The 26,980-nt window shown below is 43.0% G+C and overlaps 1 protein-coding gene across 4 annotated transcripts in view; it reads left to right on the top strand.

The window, feature by feature from the left end:
• The window catches only part of OSBPL1A (oxysterol binding protein like 1A), a 145,159-nt gene that overhangs the window by 46,309 nt on the left and 71,870 nt on the right, over positions 1 to 26,980 (top strand). For 3 of the 4 annotated variants that reach the window (XM_083187505.1, XM_083187506.1, XM_083187507.1), the window contains 2 exons: positions 10,789 to 10,870; positions 15,582 to 15,688. In XM_083187505.1, coding sequence (XP_083043631.1) covers positions 10,789 to 10,870; positions 15,582 to 15,688 — 189 coding nt within the window. Of the gene's footprint in view, positions 1 to 10,788; positions 10,871 to 15,581; positions 15,689 to 19,268; positions 19,459 to 26,980 lie in introns of those variants that run through there. The other variant, XM_083187508.1, reaches the window with a different exon arrangement.

Below are 26,980 nucleotides of genomic sequence, written 5' to 3'. Positions count from 1 at the left end.
CTCGTCACACTTTAAAAGGGGGTGAAGACTTTATTGAAACTTTATTCCAAATATGAAATGGTAATGTGGGTAATAGTACGTGCCTACCAACCCAATTGTACCTCCAGCTGTTTACCCCATCTACTGCATGTAGAATGTAATTCCTCAAGTAGAACCCTTTTTCCATTAAACTGTCCTTGCCACCAGTGTTCCTTGCCTTTTTGTCTAATCCCCTTTAGTGACTTTGAAACTGTCTTTTCACCTGTATGATGTTTTTACAACCTGGTTTATAACTTCTCTCCTCCTGACTGACTCCTCCTCCTCCTCCTCCTCCTCCTCCTACAACAAGCTATGCCTTCCCTGTACTTGTCACTCTCTGTCCATGGTTTTACTACAGTGTTTGTATTTATGATTTATGGTAGTATGTTGCCAGTCCCAGGAATGCCATGTACAATGTGTCCTTAGCTAGAATCTTCCAGTGCCCCCTTAAGGCCCATATCCACTGTGCGACTTTGAGCTGAAAGTCGCTTAAAACCACCCAGTGTGTATGCCCCGACAATGAGCGCTGCATGCTCGCTCCCGCATCATCGCCTCGAAACCCGCTCATCTGCTAGATATACCAGCAGATGAGCAGCTTTGAGAATGGCTTTGCATAGCACTGCGCTATGCATAGCCGTCCTCCCCCCTCTGTCGGCGCCGGGCAGGGGAAAAGCCGCTCAGTGGGTATGTACTGAGCGGCTTCCCCCCCCAGTGTCTGAACGCGATCATCGCTGGGCATAGTCGCCCAGTGTGTATGGACCTTTATTCAAACAGGTCTTCTCTGGGTAATCGGATCCAATATTCCAGCATTAAAGGATACCTGTCACCCCCTTTTACTACCCCCAACTAACCCCTAGGCTATGTAGTATAGGTCTATGTAAGCTGTGCTGTGTTTTTTTTTTTTTTTTTTAAGCGCTATTTTACTCACCAGAACGGCTTGAAATCCTTCCAGCGTCCCCTGTATCCAAGGGAAGCTGAGTCCGTTGCTAGGGATCGAGTCAAATTCTGCAAAAACGTCCTTCCCCCTGTGTGCTAAGCATCACGGCCCTGTGATGCTTTCTCAGCCCCCTTCCTCCTTCTCCCCCTCCCCTTTGCTGAGATCTCAGCAAAGGGGAGGGGGAGAAGGAGGAAGGAAAGGGGGCTGAGAAATCAGCATATGGGAGTGTCCGTTAGCCCACATTGGGACGGACATCTCCAGATTATGCTAATGAAGGCAACAGCGCGAATGGATGATACACGGTAATGAAAAGGTTTTTTTTAGTTTGAAAAGCGGATTCTGCGTAGCTGTACTCTGTACTAGTAGACATGGGGGTTAGTTTGGGGTCCTTGATGGGGGTGACAGGAACCCTTTACGGATATGGGGAAATATTTAATATCTTATGAGTTTTGGCAATTTACTTGCTAAATTTAAAGTGACATTCATTTAAATGGCAAAACCAGTTTGATTTTGAATTACTCCCACCTTAAATTTAGCTATTAAATAATGTCTTCACTTATGGGTCAGGACTCTTAGGTGGATTTATTACCCATTAGTAAACTAAGTAAATTAGTTTATTAATCAATATTTGTTTGTTATTCAAACAGAACATATCAGATTTTGATATTATTTTTGTACTGTATGTAGTTTCATTTCCCACCAGCTATATTTTAATGAAAATGATATGCTTAGGTTGTAGACAACAGAAGAATAATTATAAGAGATTGAATTTTAATCCAAAACTGATTTAGGTGCCAAAGCAATTTCACGGTTATAATCTGAACTCCAGCCATAAAAATGCATTGTGTTTTTACTTTTGAATTACAGCAAAATAGAAATAATTCACATAAGCATGCATGTCCGGCATTCATGGGTATACTACACACTGCCTTAGGGAGGTGCATTTGCTGCTACTTCCCTGGAAGCAGCAGCGATCGCTCTGTATGTAAATGCAGCAGGAGGTGTCTATTACAAGTAGCTGCCTCCTGCTGCAGTAGTGATCCGAGCCGTGTCCTAGGATACAGGCATTGGTTCACCACAACACCATCAGGTGGCTTGCGGTACCCTTGTTAGTGCCTCCCCCTGATTGGCGGCAACACACCTCCATTAGAGGCTGTGACTGCTCCCTCCCATCCAAAAACAGCACCCAACTATAGGGCCACACACCAGAACGATATTGTATTCAAGCATACAATCTCGAGGGGTTGTACGACGGATTATATGCACATTGTCTGCACGCGATCGTACAATGCTCAGTCCTGTGAATTGATTGAGTGGTTGATCCTCTAATAAGACGTGCTGCATGTATTCTCACACCTGCCTGCTGCCATTTCTGAGCAAACTGCACTGTGATGACCCGATTCCACAGCTGAATCAACTTTAGGAGATGGTCTTGGCACTTGCTGGACCTTCTTGTACACCCTGAAGTCTTCTTTCTAACTATTAAACCTCTCCCTATTAAAGCTTCCAGTCTGTTGTTATTACTCAAAGAATCACTGACCTGATGTTGGTACTTTTGTGGTAGGGCTGAAATGCAGTGAAAATTCCCAACATATATAGAAATAAGTGCTAAGGATTAATAAGACTAAAGCTGGCCATAGACCTACAGATTTATCTTCAGATCTGGCTGGTTGGAACAAAAACCTGGTAATGGATGAGAGAAAATGACAGTTGACCAGTTGCTTGGAAATGCTGGAAAACTGCCAAACTGTCATTCAGAAATTACCAGGTTTTTGTTTCAACCAGCCAGATCTGAAGATAAATCTGTAGGTGTATGGCCAGCTTTAGTCTTATTAATCCTTAGCATTTATTTTATATATATATGGTGGGACTGTTCCTCAATCTCTATATTCTGGATTGAAGTTCTGTCTTTGGTGGGCAGTTAGATTTACTTTGTACCACTTAAGGACAGCCATGACCAATGTTTTGAGAATGACACATTCATTTTTACAAAGTCTGCTGCAAGTTAGGTAATACAATTAAAAAGTTATCCCCCAGGTAACTAGTGTTAACGATAGTTCATACATCTGCCCCATTGTGCCCACATTGACCCCAAAAGCGATCCAATGGGAGTGGATAAGCAGAATGGATTTTTTTGGGAACCATATACCACCAGGTATAAATTTTCGGTACTTGTGTAACATTGTGTATCTGGGCGCCCGATTTTTTTTTTTTCATCGCATGCCACTAGTTAAGGCATGCGATGGGACCCGATTTTCGGGCTTTTTAGACGTTCCTTGTACAATGTAAAAATCGGTCACATCGCATGCCATTACAATGGCATGCGACGTGGCGCGACCGACACGATTTTTACATTGTACCCAATGTTAAATGGCCCCCAGACCCGATTTTTAATTGTATACCCACCATGATGGTTAATTATTAGGTAAAATCCCCCCCCCCCCCATTGTTAATGCCACGATAAACACAAACCCGAAGTGTGGCGAGCAGCGGCGGTATGTGTCCTCCTACCTTTTCATATCCCCCACTATCCACGTCGGCGTGGAGTTGATTTTATATAGTGTGGTGAGCCACCAAGCCCGAAGCATGGCGAGCGGACGCGGAATACATGTGAAGTAATGTGCGGGGCTCGGTGCGCTTGCCACGCTTCGGGCTCGGTGGCTCGCTACGCTCGCCACACTATATGAAATCACCTCCACACCAATGTGGATAGTGGGGGTATGAAAAGGTCGGAGAACGCGTACCGCCGCCCCTCGCGGGCTCACTGCGCTCTCCACGCTTAGGGTTGGCGTTGATCGTGGGGTGTGGCGTTAACAATGGGGGGCATTTGACATAGTCATTACCCATTAGGTTGGGTGTACAATCAAAAATCAGGTCTGGGGGGGGGGCATTTAACATAGGAATCAGGCAACTGGGTGCCTGTACAATTTAAAATCGGGTCCAATCGCATTGCATCGCATGCAATCTGATCGCATGTGATGCGATGTGACCGATTTTTGGTTGTACAATGACATCAGATGAAAAAATCGGGCACCCAGATAATACACAAGTACCAAATTTTCTTATAAGAATGTTCTTTAAGATTGGAGTTACTGGATGGTTTGGCAATTCACTGTCATATCTGACTATTCCTTGATTTAGGTGCTTGTTTTTATCAATCACACAGTTAGTGATATCTCTGTTGGGAACTAGGCTGTCAAAATCTGAATATAGAACAATGCTTGTTCCTGTTGGACATCCATGTCTCTGACAGCTGACTGGCCACATTGTTTGACACTGTACAATATTTCACAATTATCATTGTGTGCCCAGTGCTGCAGCTGTAGGCAGCCTTGCTTGCTTTACATTATGCCTTCCCTATATCAGAGGTATTGAGCTGAGTGTAAAGGGGCATGTACATGTAGAGATGTGTACTAAGCAATTTTGCTAAGTTATTTAGGATAGGCGATTTTCCTGTGTCCAGATAAGGAGCACATACACATGCAGAGATAAGTGCTAAGTGATTTTGCAAACCAATGTTGCTAATTAATTTTGCTTAAGCAACAAAAGGCCGGGTAGTGGTGCAGAATGAGAGATTGCTATCACTATCTCTCATTCTGTACACACAGAGGGCGGGATGTACTAAAGGGAAAATGCGGTAAACCCCCGTTTTTTTTACCGCATTTTCCTAAGTACGATTACCCGGCCGCACCGTTCTCGCAGGGCAGGGTATCGCCACCTTTGGGTGGCGATACCCTATAGAAGCCTATGGGCTTCTTTTCGCCGCCACGTCGCCGCAGCCTCGCCGACCCCCCTACTCCCCCTCCCTTGGGCTTACCTTCTTGCAGGTCCTCCTGGACCCCGGAAGGTAAGCCCTTCCTCCCCCTATCAACGCAGCCGGACGTCCTTCCGGCTGCAGGGGGGAGGAGGAGGCGCCGGGGACAGCCTGCTTAGTTGTCCCCAGCGTGTAGGCATCAGGAGCCGGCTGGGAGGTGACGGAGACCCCCCGCAGACCAGAGTACAGGTATCGCGGGGGGGGCTCCGTTACCGCACCGCGATGCCAGCCGCATATTTTAGTACATATGCGCTGGCATCGCGGCGGACAGCCGGCGAAGGGCGGCGATGTATATTAATACATCCCACCCAGAGAGCTTTGCAGTTACTTGCTAAGCAATCTGACTAGATTTTGACTGCATGCACGGACTAAAGGGGCATACACACGTAGAGATCTGTGCTTACTTTTTAAGCAATCTCGTCAGATTGCTTCTAAAATAGCACAAGATCTCCCCCATGTATTAAGTCAATAGGAGCGAGATTTACAGCAGCAAAACCTTCTTTAGAGCAACAGTGAAGAAGTTGCTCATAGCAACATTTTATTAATACTAGAACAACTTGGGTGAGGGACAGATATAGTTGCTCTCCTTGTGTTTGCCTGCTCAATTTGAGGGTGGGTCTAATCTTTTTTTCTATCATATATATGGGTCCCTTTTTTCTTGTTTATAATTACATATTTTGATTTATATCTCGACATCTGCACAGTTAACAGCAATGACTGTATGCTATGAACATGTAGTTCCATCAAATCAGAAGAGGCTTGGGTACCTACCTGTACTCTGTATTATGGAAATAGGCATGATGACAATCATCATGTTGTCTGTAAATTCTAATCATTTCTGTTAACACTAAAACATTTCTTTTTCCTTCAGTTAGCTAAATTTACTCTTGGTGCTAAAACATTAATGCACTGAAACGAGAGAGATGTGTCACCTGGAAGAGCGGATTGAGATGGCACAAGATAATTGTAGCCTTAATATTCTGTATCCTTAGCTACTGTTTCCTTGTGAGTTTTTTTAAATCTGTCATCTGCCAAAGAGAATATGTAAAAAGTTATATAGTCAGGGATTTGGTTATCAGCAACACATGCAGCTGCAGTCACATTTTTTAATAATATAATCTATCCCAAAAATAAGTAAATTAAAATATTGTGTGTGTTCTTGTATATTATATGCTTAGTGAAAATATCACTGAACTGAATTCCAGGTTATCCAGATATAGGGGTAAGCCAATTACAAATGTAAAGGTGCCCACACACTAGAACGATGTTTTTGCTGATTAGACGATTTCCGGCCAATATCGGTCAGATGCGTGCTCCTGCGGATCTTTTGCTAAATCTTCTAATCGTTACATTCTGCATGAAAGATCAGAAGATCCATAGGAATGCACATGAGAAATCTTTGGTAAAGATGTGCGCTTGCCTGAAATCTTTTGTCCATCCTGGACGGACAAAAGTTTTCAAGGCTAATTTATGTTTATGCACACATTTTGATTTTCTAGTGTGCACCTTAAGTTTTGCATGACAAATGGCTTAAACAAGTGGACAGGTCTGATAGGGAAAAAAATTGAACTGAATTATCCCAATACTTGATATTGTCATGGGAATATTCCAACATGGCAGAATTTTTAGACTGGAAAAATGGGCTGCACTAGTGTTGGGGCATAAATGTTTGCTAGGATATAGCACTAGTGAAAAAATATCAATCTCCAAGATAATATACATTAAAGTGACACTCATGGGATAGCAATATGCAAATGTAGTAGTACGTTGCACCACCATACTGGGATGTGATATGCCCAATCCTGCATTGATTGTAATCGGACTTCTCGTGAGCCATTTTGAACACTGACCATTACCTTTCCATGGCAGGGTTCATGTTTGGCCCAGATCGCATGGTTCATGTTTGGCCCAGATCGCATGGGACCATAAAACCTAGTTGTCAGGTAGGCACCATTGCAGATGGTGGTAATGTGGTGTGGGGTGTGTTTACATGGCATGGGTTGGGTCCGCTGGTCTGCCTAAACGTATAATTGACCGATAACTGACCATTTCCAGCCCTTCAGATGTTTCAGTGCATCTTCCTTTGGGTTCAATTAGTAGATCTAATATGGTATATGGGATATAATGTTGGAATACTGTATAATGGTCACACCTCCGGTATTTGAAATGATATGTGGAAATAACCCATTGAGTCTCCTGAGTCCACCAACATTCCTGGAGGCCTCTTTCAAGGTTAACTGACTGGCGGTCCGATGCAGAAATAGTAGGCTAAGGGGACACCATGGCTCTACCCAAAGCCTGGTGCCTTAAGGCCCATACACACTGTGCGGTTTTGAGCTGAAATCCATTCAGTTTTGCCATTTGAGCTGCTTTCAACTCAAAAGCCGCTCAATGTGTATGGCTTCATTGCCGGTCACTGCCACTCATCAGCTGGTATTACCAGCAGATGAGCATCGGGTTGGACAGCTTTCCATAGTGTCCTGTTATGGAAAGCCCTCCTTCCCCAGGAAAATCACTTAGACTGGTGAAAATCTGTGTGTGTGTGTGTGTGTGTGTGTGTATGCACTGAGCGATTTTCAGCCTAGAGATTTTCTCCATCATCTCTGTGCATACACGATGGCCAAAAACGTCCAGTTTGTATGGACCTTAAGTGCATATATTTGCAAAATATATGGTCAAGATCACTGCATGTTCTATTATTCTGTACTGTTAAGTCTTATTGCTGATACTTTTGCAGCTAACCTTTGATATTGCTTTGCCCAAATCTAAGTTGAGGCCAGGCAGTCAGTAGACATTTGTCAAGGTAGAAAAGGAAAAATCAAGGCAGAACAAAATGCATCCATTTAGAAAAAGCAGAAATATGCCTTTAAAAATGTGACACCCCCCCCCCCTCCCCCGAGATCCAGGAAATGCAGCTAAATGAATGCACCAGACTAAATAAGGATGTAAATTAGCAGCAGAATAGCTGCTGCTATAGATGGGAGTAGTCCATTCCCAAAGGCAAAGCAAAATAAATATGGTACATAGGCAGCGCTAAATAAAAATATGTTATGTAACAAATAATTGCGTAAAATGTATTTTAGTAGAAAGGATTAGATAACATAAGTGGTAAATCATAAATGTAGACAACCTGGTACTTTCGATTGGATAAGGAGAAGGTGTGTAGTCCCAGTAATAGGGGTATCCATAAATTCTATTCCCACACTGGTCGCTGCTGGAGGAAGGTACAGTATCCGGAACAGTGTCCCAATTGGTGAAACCTCACTAGTTTATAAGGCATCCGGGTACTTGTTTCCTAGAACGGCCACACCGATTTTGATCGGGTCGGTCGCATCGCATGCGACCAAATCGCATGCGATGCGACCGACGCGATGGTCCCGTTTTTACATTGATTGAAATGTGAATAGGGTCCCTGGGACCCTATTTTACATTGGATTTAATGTAAAAGTCACCCCAGACCCCATTTTTAACCCCCTCAACGGCACCCCACGATTGACGCCAACCCGAAACGTGGCAAACGTAGCGAGCCCGCGAGGGGCGGCGGTACGCGTCCTCCGACCTTTTCATACCCCTACTATCTACGTTGGCGTGGAGTTGAGAATATAAAGTGTAGCGAGCCACCGAGCCCGAAGCATGGCGAGCGGACGCGTATAACTTCACAGGTATATGCGTCCGCTCGCCACGCTTTGGGCTCGGTGGCTCGCTGCGCTCGCCACACTTTATATTCTCAACTCCACGCCGACGTGGATAGTAGGGGTATGAAAAAGTTCGGAGGACGCGTACCGCCGCAGCTCGCCACGCTTCGGGTTGGCGTCAATCGTGGGGTGACGTTCACAATGGGGGGGGGCATATACAATGAGAAATGGGCCATATTGGCCCATTTCCCATTTTTTTCCCGATTTACAATGTTAAAAATATTTTAACATTGAACCCTATGGCAAAATCGGGTGCATCGCGTCGGTCGCGTCGCGTGCCATGTTAATGCACCCGACCGACGCGATGGACCCGATTTTGCCTTTGCCGGCAAAATGGACCTGATTTCAAAGGAAATCTGGTCCATCGGGGGTAATCGTGTACCTTAAGTTAAGGTACACGATTACCCCCGATTGTGGCCGTTCTAGGAAACAAGTACCGGCATCCATATTCTGGTGGGTATGGCTCCTATCAGGGCGATCAGCAGTTGAAATGTCAAGAATAATAAGCAGGTGGGGGAATCCAAGGTAGGTCCCCAAGGTATGTCATATGCTGATAACAATTATATGTGACATGCCTGTAATCAGCTTGTGCTTCTCAATCACATAGTGATGTGCATTAGACTTATTTTTGGCAAAAAAGACACCTGACAGAGTTGCCAGCAGTTCCCAAGCAGAGTTGCCTGGGAACTGCTGGCATCTCGCGGTAAGTGGCATACTGAGGCTAGATGTATGAGGACACATCTGTCCTCATACATCTGCCGCACCTGCAGTGCACATGGTTTTGCCCATTTTGAGAACAAATTTGTACTGCAATCAGATCTGAATAAGGGCTTTTGTTAGGTTCTGCTGAACCTTTGTGGGGCCATATAAATAAAGGATAATAATACTGAAAAGAATAGTTATATCAAAGTACGGGTAGATAAAATGTAGCAGAGCCTATTTAATGTAAATGTCACAAAGACCCTTTACATTTTTGGCAGTTTTATTTGATTTTCTTTCTTCAAATAAAACCCATATCGTAAACAGTGGACTCGATTTCTGTTTCCATGCAACTTTTTCTGTTTCAAATGCATCTTTTCGCAAAGATGTAGCTTGACGTTAGAGTGACTGTAGCTGCAAACAAAATGGCTGCATACATAGCATTCCGTATGTAGTTGTCATGCAACTCTAACATCAGGCATTTATTTATTTATTTTTTACTAAAATGCATCTCCTTTACATGATGCGATGCACAAGCAGACTTTACTGATTAAAATATGTGGCATGCCTATTATCAACTGAGTCTGTGCGTCCTGTTTGCACTGCTTTGTCAGTAAGATGCATTTTAATGGAAAAGATGCTCGGTGCTTCAGTCACACCTTGGTATGAAGAGACTAGAGAGGCAAGGAGGATAGATGTACAGTATGTGGAAACATCTTTATATAAGATTGCAGCATGAGGTATAATTGGCTGGTGAGATTCCATTAGTATAAAAACATAGATAAATCTATGGACTGACTGGAAATTACCTCGCAGCATGAGTTTAAAATTGATTCTTATTTTTTCCAGCTGTGGGAGGGTTTTAGAGATTCTTTTATTTTGGCTCTTAAATGCAATATACATTTGTTTTCGTTGTATCTCTAGAGGAGTATCCAATTACACTTGTTACAGTTTTGGCTGATCAAACCTTGATATGGTAATTAGTGACTGAAGGACATTATTGCAGTATCCAATTAGAGGCTGGTTTTATTGGATGTAAATGGACCTGCGATCACATGAAAACACATGGCACCAGGGATAAGTCCACGAATGGATGTGTTATCTCGGGTCCAGTGGCTGTTTTGGGGTTTGAGTCATGTGAGGGATTATACCCGATGAGCACAAATATTGGGGGGAGGGGAAAAGGATGCCGGCATCAGGGCTAATAAGATGGTGGTAAGTACTGCTGCTAATATGATATCCACCTTGGTATGATACTCCGTTTTTTTGTTTTGTTTTTATTGGCTGACCCGCCAATTTCTTTGCCTGAAGGTTTGTATTATTTGTGATTTTTTTTTTTTGTAAATAATTCATAATGCATAATGTCCCAAATGGCCCACTCCAGTGTTGGCTAAATTTACCTTCTTTTTAAAAGGCTTTCATTATATTTACTATTTTGTTTCTCTGATCTGTCCTCTTTTGTAATATTATTGCATTTTTGAATAAAAGTAATGATCAAAAAAAAATAAAAAATATGAAGGATATTTCCTACTCAAAGGCTTGCACGTCTAATGAATGTTGACTGAAAAAGTCTATCATTTGATTCAGTTCTTATGATTTGCTCTCTTTATGTTAAATATCAACAGAACGCTCAGCGTGGACACCAGAGATTGGATAAAGAAATCTCAGAATTTCTTAGTGTTTTAAAAACGTTGGAGAACTCAGCAGGTAAGACTATTGGCAACTGTATAATGTTTAAAAGGAAGTGCTTTCTGTTTATGTGCATTGCATAACAGTTAGGATTCATATAAAATGTAGAGCATTCATATGAGAATTCATATACGTTTAGTATGTTACTTAGGGTAGTGGCACACTGGCATTTTCTGAACCAAGCATTTATACAGAAGTATCAGCACAATTACCTGCTCATTCGGCCTGCACAGAGAGTCCCTGTCACGCTGGCAGCTATGAGTTCTGTTTAATCCTAAGGGCAGCGTTCTCCGAGCATATGGGTGCAAATGTGAAATTAACCTGATATATTCGTGTATGCTAATTCTAGGCAGATGTAACTAATAGATGCCAGAGTTCTGTGAAAAATAAACATTAGGCTGAGACCGGACCGATGTGCCACCAAACTAAAGTGGCCTTGATTGATCAGCAATATTCTATAGATTAGCAGTGCTTACACTTTAAAGTTATTGTCAATGAGACCCTATGCACCATAACATTTTGTACCTCTCCCCATAATTCCAATAATTTCTGTTATAAACTCTCAAATTTTAGATATATTTACAAGTACAGGTATGACTCCTACTGCTTCCATACTTGGAGACAGAGTTACTAAATGTCATATATTAAAAGCCATCAATGGAGTAGCCCTGCAAAGTGCAGCAACTCAACGTGACATTAATTCCACAAGTGAACAGAAGATATCCGGGGAGATGTTGGACCCATGCGGTCTGGATAGCTTCACACAGCTCCCTGACATCTGTAGGTGCAGGATCTTCAGTGAAAATAGATCTCTCCACCTTGTCCCATAAATTATCGATTGGGTTCGTGTTGAGCGACTGTGGTGGCCACACTGTTTGTCAGAAATCTCCCAGAATTCTCCACAAACCAAATATGGATACCTTTTTTTTTTTTTACCAATAACACAGTGCATTATCCTGCTGGAATTTTCCATCCTTGTGGGGGTTTATGAAGTCCATTAAGGGCTTCAAATTGTCACAAAGCACTACAACCAGTCACTGGCATGTTCAGGTGGACCAGTGAAACCAACCCATGCACATGAACTCGCCCCACACCATTATGGAGCCACCACCAGCATGCACAGAGTCTTGTTGACAACTAGGATCCATGGGCTCGTGGTTTGCGCAACGCTCAAGCACTACCTTCAGTCTGCAACAACGAGAAACCGGACTCTGCTGACCACACCACTTTCCAGTCCTCTGGGTCCTATTAGCAATGTCACATCTGGTAACACCTACATTGAATGTGAATATGTTTTGGGATGTGTTTACAATTCTGTACAGATGTTGCTGATCACGATCATTAATGGTCGACCACTGTGCAGTCGATGGTAGGTGGTAATGCCTTCCATAAAGTACTCCCAGTACAGTGGTAACACCATAAATTGAAGAATGTTGAAGTCCACACAACCTTTCAAATGGAATGTCCCATCCGCTGGGCACCCACTATTCTGCCTCATTGAGCTCAGATAATTTACATTGTCTTGCCACGAGTATACCAGCTGAGATGTCAATTGCAAGCTGTTGCAGGTCTGTGTATTCCCAAGCCATCACTGTGCAGCGGCGCCACCTACCACTTCTTTTTACATACTATCCCATGACTTTTCAAACTTCATTTTGTATTGTATGTATGTATGTATGTATATATGTTTGTGTGGGCAAATACTGAGTATTAGATGTTGCAGAATTCATGAGTGATTTGGGATAGTGCCACTGCTGATTTTATGAAGACAAAATGATACTACTTCGGACAGACCTGTGGATAAAGTGGCTTAGCTTCTAAATCATGTTTCTTACTGCCCAGGAGGGTCATTTGCCAAATGTTTCTGTACAATTAAAGGTTAGAAAGTTATGGATATGAGTGGTGGATTTTACTTGCAGGCCAGGGCTGCTACCACCGGTGAGTGCGTTCAGTGACATTGACTCTCTGGTTATGACATGCCAGGCAGTTGAGTTTGGTATATTATGTTGACATGGTTATTACGTCGGCAGTACACATAATGGCAGTTTATCATGTCTACATTTAGGATGCCAACAAGGATAACATGTCAAAATGGCCTGAATATCTACAATGTGCTTGTGTGGTAAGGCTAACCGAGTACCTAAGCTTCTCCCTAATGCTAATGTTGACATTTCAGGTCAGCATTTTAGCCTTGGGGACCTTTTAACTATGCTAACAACATAACGGCCAACCTTATGACTGTTGATGACTGGATGACTGGATAGTTTCTACTTCAATAAGAAGATTCCCTGCTATTCTGACAGCCTTTCCAATCTCATGGGGGCTGAAGCCAGTGCAAGCCCTAGAAGCAAGTTTACTATTTTGTGCACCTGCATGAAGCGTTCATATGCACACCTACAGGTCCCACCAAAGGAGTAGTCTGAAGCGTTTCTGATCGGTATTGTTATGCACATATAGCTGTATAATATGTCATCTACTGAGATATATGCTGCTACATTCATAGCAGTGATGGTCATCCCAGTACAATTACAACCTTCACAAGACCTGCACCTTCAATAATGAAAAAAGTTCTCTAAAATGACCTTGGTATGCTCGCCTCAGTTGTAGGTCACCAAAGTTCCCTCAGATCTTCCAGCTGCTCCACAATGACCCCAAATGTCTTTAGAACCCTATTTGCAACACATGCCCACATTTAACATTTACCCACATGCGCTTTCCAGGTGCCCTGCATGTACTCCCTCGTTTATAACTCAGACCTCCCACATGCCCAATACATGCCAGTCAGTCCTCAGCACATGCCACTGATATTTCCCACACTCCACTTGCCTCCTACACAATACCGTTTTATATTTGGAGCTCTTTCTGCGTTATCTGCATCGGCCGCTGTGCATGTTATCCTAATAATTGTCCTCCAATTGTAAAGGACTTAACAGTCAATATATTGCTCAGCCGCGTACAGCGATAACTACTTGAATATATCTCGTGACACCGATAAAAATAAAAACCAAATAAATGGCTGTTACAGTTGTACAAGGTTTTCCTTGCATTACTGAAAGTCATTTGGCAGTTCAGTGATTTGAATCAAACGAGCAGCTGGGCACATTTTGTGCCTGCGCTGTGTATTTGAAGTCACATCATTCCAGCCTTTGTGCAGCCTGACTGACCATCTTGAGGACAGCGACTGTACAGCTTGGCTGAAAAGTAGCTTTGCTAGGCTGTGAATTGATGACCTCAATCTTTAAGCATAGAAATCTATCCTAATCCTCTAAGGATAAACCTTTTATTTGATTAACTTACAAAAGTACTTGGCTTCTGGGATCTGTTTTAGCAGAAGACTAGTGAAGTAACATGCGCCTCGTGAATTTGACAGTTATTGTAGTAATCTCTCAAACAAGGTTTGATGGGCAAATTAAATCATCATTGTCCAGTCAAGCCAATAAAATTGGTGTACTCCGCTAATGTACTGTGTACAGTTCGATTCTGAAGAGCGGCAGAATGTGCTGATGTTGTTTTGTTAAAGTGTAAATAACCAGAGATCATCAGGTAAGATGAGATGTTAATACATAGTATAATTAGCAGAAGAGGGTTACTATATTTAGATTTTTATTTGTCTGCATTTTGCCTCAGATACTTTATAGCCTGGCATATATGCATTTATTATGTGAGAGGGCTGGCATAGCCTTTTCTGCCGATAATAATTGCATACTATCTTAACTTTAGCACCACTGAATTATTCATTAGGAAGATTAAGCACATTAAGTTGACTATAGCTGTTTTATTAAGTTTTGGTATTTTGTTCTCCTTCATCATAGCTGACACTAGCTGCATACACAGCATTTTGAGCAGTTTTAGTTATTAAACCTCTGCATAGAAATTCTGCTACTCGAAAGTGAATGTGTAGGTTTAGTCTTAGGGCAGATATGCATTTTTACTACAGTTAATAAGCTTAACAATGATAGTGTTGATCACAGTCTGAAAACTTCCCTGTATAGCATTGTGATTCTGGTTAGCACCCGCCCACTTTGAAAACCCATGCAGTTCCTCTTCCCTGCCTGGGGTGTCGCTGTCTGCTGTGGTGTTTATAGCACAGGTCTGGTTTGTATAGCAGTGCTGATAAACAGACCACACTGTGCTAGATATGGGTTTTCAAAGTGGGCGGGTGCTAAAATGAACACTATGTAAATGAAATTAAACGTGAGTTAAAATTTGTATAATCATTTTTTAAGGTCTGACCCGTTTTCTACATGAAAGCCGTGGTTTGCACCCAATGGTTCTCATTGCTAGAGTTACAAAACAGACCCTAGAGAAGGACGAGGGCCCAGCTGGAACAACAGGTGGGGGGATGAGGTGAATGGAATTCAGGGGTGGGATAGGGTGGTGTCATAGACCAAGCAGGGAGGGGGCATGACCAGAAGTGATTTGCCCATCTACAAATCTGCGATGGTTTGTTTCAGTTCCCCCGATCCCCCAACACCTGTTGTGGAATTTCAGAAATTCATTCTGTTGAATCTCCTGGATTTGCCAATCCCGAAAAAAAAATCTGTATTGGCATATCAAGCATTTTTAGAATGCAGAAATTCACAAATGAACTGCCAATCATCAATTGCAGCCGATCTGTGGGGGGGGGGGGGGGGGGGGGGGTTCTGGGAACAGAAATTAGATCATCAAATGCACAATTAGAACATCAAAAAGTAATCAGCTGTTTCTTCTATATGTATTTTGTTTTCAGATATTGACCCAGTTATTCTGCAGCAAGTGACGCAAGTGTGTGAGGCATCCCAAGAAACATGCAGAGCGTTGGCCAATTGCCTACTTCTCCTTACCAAACAGGATAAGGTACGTATACATTACAATAATATTTTATATAGTCAGGATTTTAAAAAGTTGAATCTTCGTTGTTGAAAATGACCACTGGATTGTTTAATCTGCAAGGGGTTACATGGACCTGATCACTCGGCTTCCTGTCAATCAACTTGTGTATGGCCAGCGATTTTAAAAAGATACATAAAAAATGTAGCTGGATTTTAGCGCCGGATGGCCTTGTGCATGTGTAGTACAAGCCGTACGTATGCAGTTGTTCCATTATCACCCGTGCCTGTGAATTTGCAGTTGTACGCTCAGGTCAGAATAACCTGAATGAATTAAGTCATTGAAAAATAAAAATTTTGAGCAGCTTTTCGAAAAAGAATAGAATATAAGCCAGTTGTTGTTGGTGTGTGTTTTTCAATTAGGCGTCACATTTTCACCAGTCGATTCTAGGTCAAATTCATATTCCACCTTTTCAATTAAACTGCACATTTTTCAACTCTCTCTGCACATGTTCCATCTGCCCCACCTTCAGTGCACATGGTTTTGTCCATTAGAAAGAGAATTTGATTTTGCTAGTGAACCAGAACCAGGCCCGATATATGTACATGCCTAGAGAATGGCATTTCATTGTAGTTTAATGTCTATACACGCTTGGCATCTATGTAATATCCGGTTAATAAGTTGACACCATATGGTGCATGCATGGACGTTTTCATATTTTACCATCCATGTGGACTCCGATTGGGAATGGTAAATTGTGCAGTGATAGCGGAGCGGGACACCTTCCCCAAAGCTTGGCAAGTAAAGCGTTATACTTACACAAGCAAGAACACATGTTGATCTTTCCTTGTGTCGACAATTCCCATGTCAACATCTTGCTTGTGCTGATATTTTGTCTGTTGGCTTTGTGTGTTTCGACCTTTTTTCCTGATGGCCTATTGACTGGTTAAGATATACAGATATAATCTATTTGATAAGTATATTTAGTGTCTGACCTTCTAAATATTGTAGACTCATAACCCCCCTCCCCTTTTTTCCTCCCTCCCAATATACATTATTGTACGGTTTTCTCTTGCCTACCTGTGTGGAGGTGAAGACAAATATAAGAACTTTGTGAGCCCTGGTTTATATCTGAAGGAAGTATGTATATACCATGCAGGCAGCTGAAAGAAGTACTGGAGTGCTTCTCTGTGCTCTGGGAACACTGTGCTTGTCTTTATGGGGTTTATTCTAGTTTATTCTTTCTGACAAAATCCTTCTTAGATGGACAAAACCATGTGCACTGCAGGGGGGGCAGATGTAACATGTGCAGATAGAATTAGATTTGGGTGAGTTATTTTGTTTCTGTGCAGGGAAAACACTGACTGCTTTTTTTTACACTGCAATATAGATCTCACTTTGAAGAAAAACCCCACCCAAATCTAATTCTCTCTGCACAAGTTACATCTGCCCCACCCGCAGTGCACATGGTTTTGTCCATCTAAGAAGGATTTTGTCAGAAAGAATGAACTAGAATAACCCCCTATATGCGGCAGTTGCTCCTTTGTTGTCCTGTGTTACCATAAGAACACATTATAAACACAGCCAGAGATTGCTTCAGACCACTGTGTTCCAAATGAAGGGCCATTCCAAGGACTGGGAGGCACTTCACAATTACACTTTACATTATTTGGTATTGGGTTGTTGTTGACCTGTCTCAGCCTTTAATTATTTTACGACATTCCCCCAAGTAACTTATGTACTTACTGTATAGAATATTTGTCTGTAGAGATTACATACGTACCTCCCAACTGTCCCTCTGTTTGCGGGACTGCCTGGGGCCAGCAGTGTCCTGTGGTGGGGGGCAGTTGGGAGCCCCCATGTTTTCCTCTGCACTGCTGAGCAGAGCTGTGTTGAATAGAGGCTGTGCAAATGTGCAGCGCAGCGCAGTGCATAGTAACTTTAGGGGCATGACATATATTTTAACAGGCAGTAGAAACCACAGTGGAACATTGAAGTGTGAGGCACTTGCCCTGTAGAAACCTTGCGATCTAAATGTGGGAAATGAAATGTTTCTTTTACACAGTAGTGATGTTGTACTTCCCATTTTTTGTGGGACAAATATAATTTTGTAACAACCTAAATACTTTGTGTAGATCAGTACTTTCCACAGTAGCAAGTTTTGATGTTGTAATTTGTTACCTTCTAACTTCTCTGCACATGTTACATCAGCCCCACCTGCAGTGCACATGGTTTTGTCCATTAGAGAGTGATTGCGCCTTTCCGAGTGAATCAGAATAACCACCATGGTGCAGTCTTTTAGGATTTGTTGGCAGCAGCCAGATGTACGAGTAGATGCACAGATCTAGTCAGATTATAATGATGCAGTATGATTAGGAGCTTCGGTGTGTCTTATTACTTTATTACTATTGTTATTAATTCCACAAGGGTTCTGTAGCACCGTACAAAAGGGATACGGTCATTGGGTCACCAGCATGATGGTTGACATGCATTTAGGTCGACATGCAGGCAGGTTGACGTGACTTAAGGTCGACAGGGTCATTAGGTGGACATGGGGTTGTGCCGAGTGTAGCGAGCCACGCAAGGGAACGCGGTGCTACATTTTAGTGTTTATGTTGAATATGTTGACATTCCGGTTAAAAAAAAAAAACATGTCGACTTTTTCAATGTCGACATTACCCATGTTGACCTAATGACCCTGTTGACCTTCCTGCATGTTGACCTAATGGTGTCGACCTAATGCTTGTCGACCACAATGCTGGTGACCTAATGATCCATACCCATACTAAAGGCCACAAGTGTTGCGGACTTTGCTGGAAGCAGAACCTGACCTGTTCAGTCCTTGTGATTACCAAATAATGACATCTGCTTCATTACTCCTCCTTGGAAATCTATCTGCAGACATGAATGACTACATCTAGTCTACCACTGTTATGTGGGGTGTAATAGTAGCTGGGAAGTAATCAGTGCTGTAGCAGGGCAATAACGCCACCTTGGCTGCTCCCGCACATGTCCTTATAATATCACAAACACGGGGATGGGGCACCACCAGGACTAGGAAGCTGAGCTCCCGCCACATCCTTGTAGGCAGTTCTGCAGAGCGCTGTCCCAGCAAACCATAGGCAGGTACCTCTGGTGACCACTTTGCCACACACTCTACCTTGTGCCCTGAGATGGCAGCACTGCATGCACACCTTTAGTTTAAGACACATCTCATACTGCAACAGTTCTGAAGCATTATTAAAAATTATACTGTAGGACTGTGCAAAGTAGAAAAACACTATACGATGAAAATACAACTCCGGCTTCATTCAAGTGCTTATTAAAAAGTGTCTATTACTAGTACTGTACATGGCAAGTATGTCTTTCTGTCATGCTTTATATAGATAATAAAAACACACACACACTCGCATTGTGAATCTGTATTTATAATCACTGAAGTCCTCAAAATAAATGCTGTGCACTCCAGCCAACCATTCAAAATAGCTGTGTTAGCAAGTGAGCTCTGCATAAGGAATAAACACAATGGCCAATTAGAGAAGAGGGAAAGAGCCAATAGAGGTTGTGCATTGTGACCAGTAGGAGATTTTCTTACATGCTTGGATTTGCTGGCAGGGAAGAACGTTACGTTGTGGTACCTTCTTGTGCAGCTGCTTGTGATCGGTGGCAGGGATTGTTATGCTGAGGTGAGGATTAGGGAGGGAGAGAGCTGCTGCACATACAACTGAGCATAGGATTCTGCCTTGGGAAGCTGCACAAGTGGAAGAACCAAGACAGTAAAGCATGTTATCTGAAAGGTACAGTACAGGCATCAATGTGATATTTATCTGCCTCTATGGATGCGATCATTAGGATGGATTGTATGTTTGGTTGAGCTGTGCTAAGATTACACTTGGCTGCTGTGATGCAGTTTATTCTGGGATGACAATTTGCAGGGATGAAATAATCAGAAGCATGGGGAAAGTTTTGCTAAAGCTTGAAGTTCATCTGCATTACACCATATTTATAAAGACAGTATGCGTAATTAGTAGTTACTTATAAAGGTATTGTTCTCTTACTGGTGTAAAGAGCTTATCATCGGACGTGGTAACTGGGTACTTGCATACAACTGCTACATAAGGATGTACTTCCATGTTCTGGTGCTTATGACAATGTAAAGGGTTTTATGATGATCTCTCTGCCGTCCTCACCAGACCTAATCCAAACGTATGTGCCAGCTATGCACTTCTGACCTTGCAGTACTAAGCAAATTATCAGCCTATAGAAACTGCCTTAGGTCCAATTAGCACAATATTCGTATTATTATATCAATCTCATGCATACTCATGCATACTAGACAAGCCCAGGAGATGGGGATCCGTGTGCCTAAATAAAGGCTGCTGGTACCTGACTTTGTTGTATGGATTGCTTCTATTGATGTCACGTATGTCTGAGCTAGCAGGCTATTTTAAGGAGCCAGGAAACGGCTGACTGGGTCCTAAATCCTACGCGATGAGGTTTATCCCAGCTCAAAAGTTTTTTTTTTTTATGCTGTGAAAGGTTCCTATGTATAGTTTATTCTATTTATATTTAGTAATTTAACATCTGATTTGCATTTACATGTAATATACTGTTTTGTTTGGGGGACACACTCTGAAACCTTTCTGAAAAAAATCAAAACTTCTAATAAAGATAACTGATTAGATAATTGTATTATCTGTTTTTTTTGAGGTTACTTTCTGCTTTTTGTGTATGGGTGAGGAAATTTGTGTTTGACTAGACAGGTTTAGTATCCCTTATCTGGATATCTGTTATCCAAATTATTCAGAAAAACACAGTTTCTGGAATGTACGTTTTTTTTTTGCTGAAAGCCCTACTGGGGACATGATATGTAGCTAGCATTACTAGAGATATGATATGTAACTGCCACTACTGGAGATACAGTATGATATGGAACTGGCACTACTGGAGATATGATATGTAACTGGCACTACTGGGGACGTGATATGTAACTAGCACTACTAGAGATATGCTATGTAACTGGCACTCCTGGAGATATGATATGTAACTGCCACTACTGGAGATATGATATGTAACTGCCACTACTGGAGATATGATATGTAACTGCCACTACTGGAGATATGATATGTAACTGCCACTACTGGAGATATGATATGTAACTGCCACTACTGGAGATGTGATATGTAACTGCCACTACTGGAGATATATGTAACTGGCACAACTGGGGATATGATATGTAACTGGCATTACTAGAGATATGATATGTAACTGGCACCACTGGAGATATGATATGTAACTGGCACCACTGGAGATATGATCTGTAACTGGCACCACTGGAGATATGATCTGTAACTGGCACTACTGGAGATATGATCTGTAACTGGCACTACTAGGGACATGATCTGTAACTGGCACCACTGGAGATATGATCTGTAACTGGCACTACTGGGGACATGATCTGTAACTAGCAGTACTAGAGATATGATATGTAACTGCCACTACTGGAGGTATTATCTGTAACTGGCACTACTGGGGATATGATAAGTAATGGCACTACTGGGGATATGATAAGTAACTGGCACTACAGGGGACATGATATGTAACTGGCACTACTGGGGACAAGATATGTAACTGCCACTAAGTATGTATAATAAAATGATTGCGTGCCTGAGAGAGTACTTATATTTGTGTGTATTTCATGTTTAGGGTGTTTATACAACTTAAATGCATTTTGCGTTCACACCGGTCCCGTCCTCAAGATACTTTGAATATTGAAATACTGTATAAAAATATTCAGAAATACAGAATAATCGGGTATCCAGAATGCATCTGGTCCTGAGCATTTAGGGATACTTCATCTGTATTGTATTGTATAATTTCACATTTTTTTAAACAAGATGGCTACTTCTAGCGGCTATATCACTGGAAACTTGCAGCTGTTCCCAACTCACATGTTTTTAGGTACACCCCTTGTCTGCGGGCTGTTACCCCTACATTGTGTAGCTCTCATTATAGGTATGGGTCTGGTTTGCTTACATACCAACTGTTGTTGTCAGCAGTGTTCTCGTTCATCATTCTTCGTTTTTCCATTTCTGTCTGTTTTTAAATATATAGCTATTAAATAAAAAATATTGTGTTAACTGTTGCTCCAATGCTGTATGTACAGTATATTAGCATATTTTACACAGCTTTACTGTTAGGCACAGCAGTACAATACCATTTTTGTATTCTTGTACATTAGCTGACAGTAGTATGTTGTGCACTTGTCTCACAATACTTTTGTTGTCAACTAGGACATCCTCCATAACTGGTGGGTGGAGAACACAAGTGGGACTCCTAAAGTATGCAGTAGTAATTCATGAATAGCACCCAAGGCATTTCTTGTAGTTGCTACTATTACCACTGTCCTTGGACAGCTTGGATGTAATCCAGTGCTCTAATCACTGATTATTACTGCAAGAACAGGAGACCTTTGGCCTCTGATATGTTTCTGCAATTTGGTCAAGAAACATTTTGCTGAGATGCACAGACCAAGCAGCAATATGATTAGAGGAGTCGAAACTGCATCGTACACACGCTATAGAATTTACTTGTTTATTTGTGACTGTTCCTAATTATGAGATGTACTTTTTCCCCCCTACATACTATTACTTTATGTACAAAAACCTAAACAGGAAAATTCCAAAAACATCAAATCAAATCTCATGTGACAAACAGCACTTTGCTTATTATTTGATGAATAAAAAAATAGGTAATGGGGGGTATTCAAGCTCAGCCGATATTCCTGCCCAAGGAAAATTTTGGCTTTAAGTATTCAATCCCGGCCAGAAACGGACAGGACTCACCTATGCGATTCGACTTTGTTAAAAGTCCCTTCTGCATTGTCAAAAAAAAAAAAACGGCAGTTGGATTGTTGAGATCACAAAAAAGTAAAAAAAGACTGTTGGTGCCAGTTTTCACCAATGCACTAACTTTCCCACTGTCAGGTCCATTTTTCAGACTGTTAGAAATATAATTCTGATATTTGAATAGGTCAAATGTAAAATCGGCCTATTATCGTTGAAAACCAGATTGAATACCCCTAAAGTTGTTTACTTAAATAAGCCATGTCTGTAAATATACCCCATTATTCAGCAACAATTTTATGAAGTAGTCCAATTTTTTTTTTTTGTTTTGTGTGGAAGAGTTCATCAGTATTTTCCATAATATTTCATTGGTCAATATTAAAACTGTGCTTCAGCTGATTGATGTTTGAGGGCAGTTAGCTTACTGTCCTGTCACAGCATCTGCATGGTGATGGCCATCCTAAGACCTACAGTAGGTAATATTCTTGGGTGCCAAACGGGATCCCTACAGGCATTTACCTGATATTGGGATTCTGACTGTCAAAACACCGACAGCCGGGTTCCCGACGGCCACCGGCTATTTTCCCTCGTGGGGGTCCAATTTGCATATCTTGTATAGCTGTGTGTGACTGAAGGTGCCCATACACATGTCCGATTTGGCATGTTTTCAACCGATTCCGATAGATCGGACCGATATATATGGGATGAAAACTGGCCAAATTGGACATCCTATCTGACCCGATATGCATTGAGATTACACGTATGATCTATCGGAATCGGCTGTATCGGTGTACAGCACATCGCAGGTGCTTTTTTAGCATCCAATCAAGGCCTTATGTTTGCACTGCTGACACACACCTATAGTCTGCAGAGTGGGTGCCAGACAGGAGAGGCAGTCACCCCACTCTGCATCCTCCCCCACTGCGCGCGGCTACCACAGACTTTCTCTCCAGCTGCCAGCGGTAGGCAGATTTCATAACTCCCATTCAAATGAATGGGCGGCTGCTGATTTGGCCTTAGAGGGCTCTCTCAGCCAATCAGCGGTGGTATATTCATTTGAATGGTAGTTTTGAAATCCCCTGGGCGTCCACTGCTACCACAGCCTGTCCCCTTCCCCCGCCAGCTTCCCATGGGATAAATTGCATGCTGGGTAGCTGCCGGGGAAGATTAAGGGAAATCTGGTCTGACTTGACCCTGTGTATGGGGGCCTTGAGTCTCTGAATCTGTATATGAAGTGCTACAGCCTTTTTACAATACACATTCTGTTTTGCTCCATATACTTTTGCTGCGTTGCATGGAACCTGGCGACTCACTCTCTCCAGGCTGTCACGGTGCATAGCATATTGAGGTTAGATGTATGAGGATGCATGTGTATATCCTGTAAATCATCTTTTCACTCTAGAGCAGATTTGTCAAGCTTGCTTGCCGCATACGGTCTCTAATGCAAACTGTTCTGGCCTGCACTTACTGTACTAAAAATCATTTCAATGCGACCTGACGCTGCAGGGAATCCAGATGAGTTATTGTTGGCCCAGCTGCCACAAATGCAGCTTAGCTCCAATCAGGTAGCATTCATTCTGAGCATGCACAGCAGCTATTCTTTGGGGAGACAATGTCAAGGGGGGGTAGCTGCTGCACATGCCCAGCTGCCTCTACAGTTCTGACTCTACAAAGTTCTGCCCACAAACGCCCGCACTGCATGCTGCATATCCACATTGTGTGTGTGTGTGTGCCCTGCTGCCTGCGATTTGCAGGATTCACCTTGAAAAGGAACCAACAGCTTGATTCCATTTTAAGCAGAGTGTAGATAGGAGGTTGCTGGCATAGGGGTTCTCCAAAGGCTGAATAGTGACACAGGCAGTGGTGCTGAGAGAGAGGGGGGGGGGTATTAAGGTACTTGTTTAGTTTCACGGCGGCAGCTGTACGCTACGCTAGGTTTGAATCTTGGCAGCAGGCCAACGTTATCAGCGTAGCGTGGCAGCACTTTTCTAAGCTACGTTATCAGCGTAGCGTGGCAGCAGCCCTATGCTAAGATCAGCCCAACGGCTTTTCTAAGCTATGTTATCAACATAGCGCGGCAGCAGCACTACGCTGTACGTGGCTTTCTTATCTAAGCTACGTTATCAGTGTAGCTACATTATCAGCGTAGCTCATCGGCTGCCTTGAACTACGTCATTGTAGACGCACCGTTCTGACACCCCCTTTGTTAGCGTTTTGACGGGGTGTCTAAAGTAGACACCTCGGCAAACCGCTAACAAAGGGAACGTCTGAAGGGTGAGTCTAAAATGTAGACGCTATTGCGTCTAAGTACAGCGCCGGCAAACCAGACGCTCTAGCATCTAAATTTTAGTGGGTTATAGGGGTGCAGTATTTGTTCATAAAAGACCTTGGGGGAAAAAGTGTGAAAAACACTACTAAACATGTCGACAATTACACTTGTCGACATAACAGCTGTCCACCTTCTTTATTCCACTATCCACACCAGCCCGTAGCGTGGCGAGTGCTGGCCTACCGACCTTTTCATACCCCCAGTGGAGATGCCCCCGAAGATCCACTGCGGGGGAGCGTGTGTCCAACATTGGCCTTGCGCTTCACAAAGAGGCTTTCATCAACCTCCACAATGGTGCCTGAGCCGCCAATTTGTCGCTGAGGCTGCGACAGGAGGTCGACAACGCAGGCCTCCCGCATTAAATTATTGTATTGCACAGTGGTGGCCTGGGAGACAGAGAGGTGTCGCTGACAAAAACGTACACTAGTCAGCTCCTCGGCCCAGCAAAATATAAAGCGCATGAGGGTAACGAAGGTCAGATGACACCCTCTAAACCACTGTGCAGCCCACAGACTGACCTTTTTTACGCAGGTGCGGATATGGCAGCGCCACATCCGCTCCCTAATACTGAGCCTCATCGGGTGCCAATTGGGACAGGTCTGTGTCTCAGGCAGGAAATGTTGCCCCTGAAGGAATTCCACTCCCTCTTCCTCAGTCTGGGGAAAAGTAAAAAAGTCAGCCTTTCTGCAGCCGTGTCTCGATACGTCTGCCTCTTAGAGAATACAACAGCTGACTGACTACGTTAACAGCGTACCGCTCAATCTACCAGCTGACTGACTACGCAACAGCTGACTGAATACGCTAACAGCGTACCGCTCAATCTACCAGCTGACTGACTTAGACACGAAAACAACACGCTGTTTCTGACAGGGACACAGCTTCTGACTATGGTGAACTAGACGCTGTTTCTGACTACGCTAGAAATAGACACTGTTTCTGTCTACAGTAGTCGCGGGTACACACAATACAATTTTGACAGGGACGCTTACGCCGAATACGTACTGCCTACGCTTAACACACTACGCTACTTCTGACTGACTACGCTGGTCGCGTGGAACACACTACGCTCCCGCGGAAACACAAGCCCTATTCTGAAAGGGACGCTACGCTAAGTATGTAACTGCCGCTGTGAAACTAAACAAGTACTAGTACGAATTACTGGGCTATGGTAGGTTGGTCGACCTAAAGATGGTCGACAGTCATTAGGTCGACATACTGCAAGGTCGACAGGGGTCTAGGTCGACATGGGACAAGGTTGAATGGTCATTAGGTCGTCCTGGTCTAGGTCGACAGTCAAAAGGTTTTTTTGTGCCGACAGGTGGTATATCATGGCCCACCATCCACTAGGGCGTGGTGGGAGAATAAAATAGTGTGCCCGAAGCATGGTGGTGTTGCAGCATATGGTGTTGACAGCATGTACCTTGCAGCATGTGGTGTTGACCTAATGACTGTCGACCATCTTTAGGTCGACCAACCAATCCATACCCGTAATTACCCAGGTCTGATGAAGGGGCCCAGTCGGGACCCTGGTACCTGGCAGAGGCTCTTCTCAACCCAGCACATGCTGCTGTGTGCTGGGCTGCAGTGTGGCCAGGGAGGTGCTTAAAGTATTATTTATTCTGGATTTTATTCAAAGAGTGTATGGCCACTCCTCCGATGATTCAACTACGCCCTCTGAAAAGTACCTGGGTCCTGCCAGGCTCTCTGCTGTCCTGGACACAGGGCAGGAGACCTATAGGATTTGAGGCTGGAGGGGACAAGGTGCAAGAGGAGACACAGCAAGCATGTGGCTGTAGGAACAGGGGGCTGGAAGGCTGTGGATAAGACCATAAAAAACACTGATATGTGGTATTATTATTATTTAATATTATTATTATGTAATAGTTGATGTTTTCTTCCTGATACTTGACATCAATTTGATTGTACTTTATTGTTGGCTTTTCTAATAAACCGTTCAAAATTGCATATAAGACTGTTGTTGCTCACATGAATTTTAGCTGCCCACACATGGAAAGATTTTTTTTTTAAACGATATGGCAGTTTTTGACCGATCGGAACGACAAATCGTATAAAATTTGTGTGTAGGCATGATCACGATGCATTGCGCACACCCGCTGGTCGTTCATCGAGTCCGCTGATCCCGTC

The sequence above is a fragment of the Crinia signifera genome, chromosome 5 (genome assembly GCF_055691185.1).
Source record: "Crinia signifera chromosome 5, ASM5569118v1, whole genome shotgun sequence".
NCBI lineage: Eukaryota > Metazoa > Chordata > Amphibia > Anura > Myobatrachidae > Crinia > Crinia signifera.
Note: the sequence above shows the minus strand (reverse complement) of the source record. Positions and strands in the feature narration are given on the sequence as shown.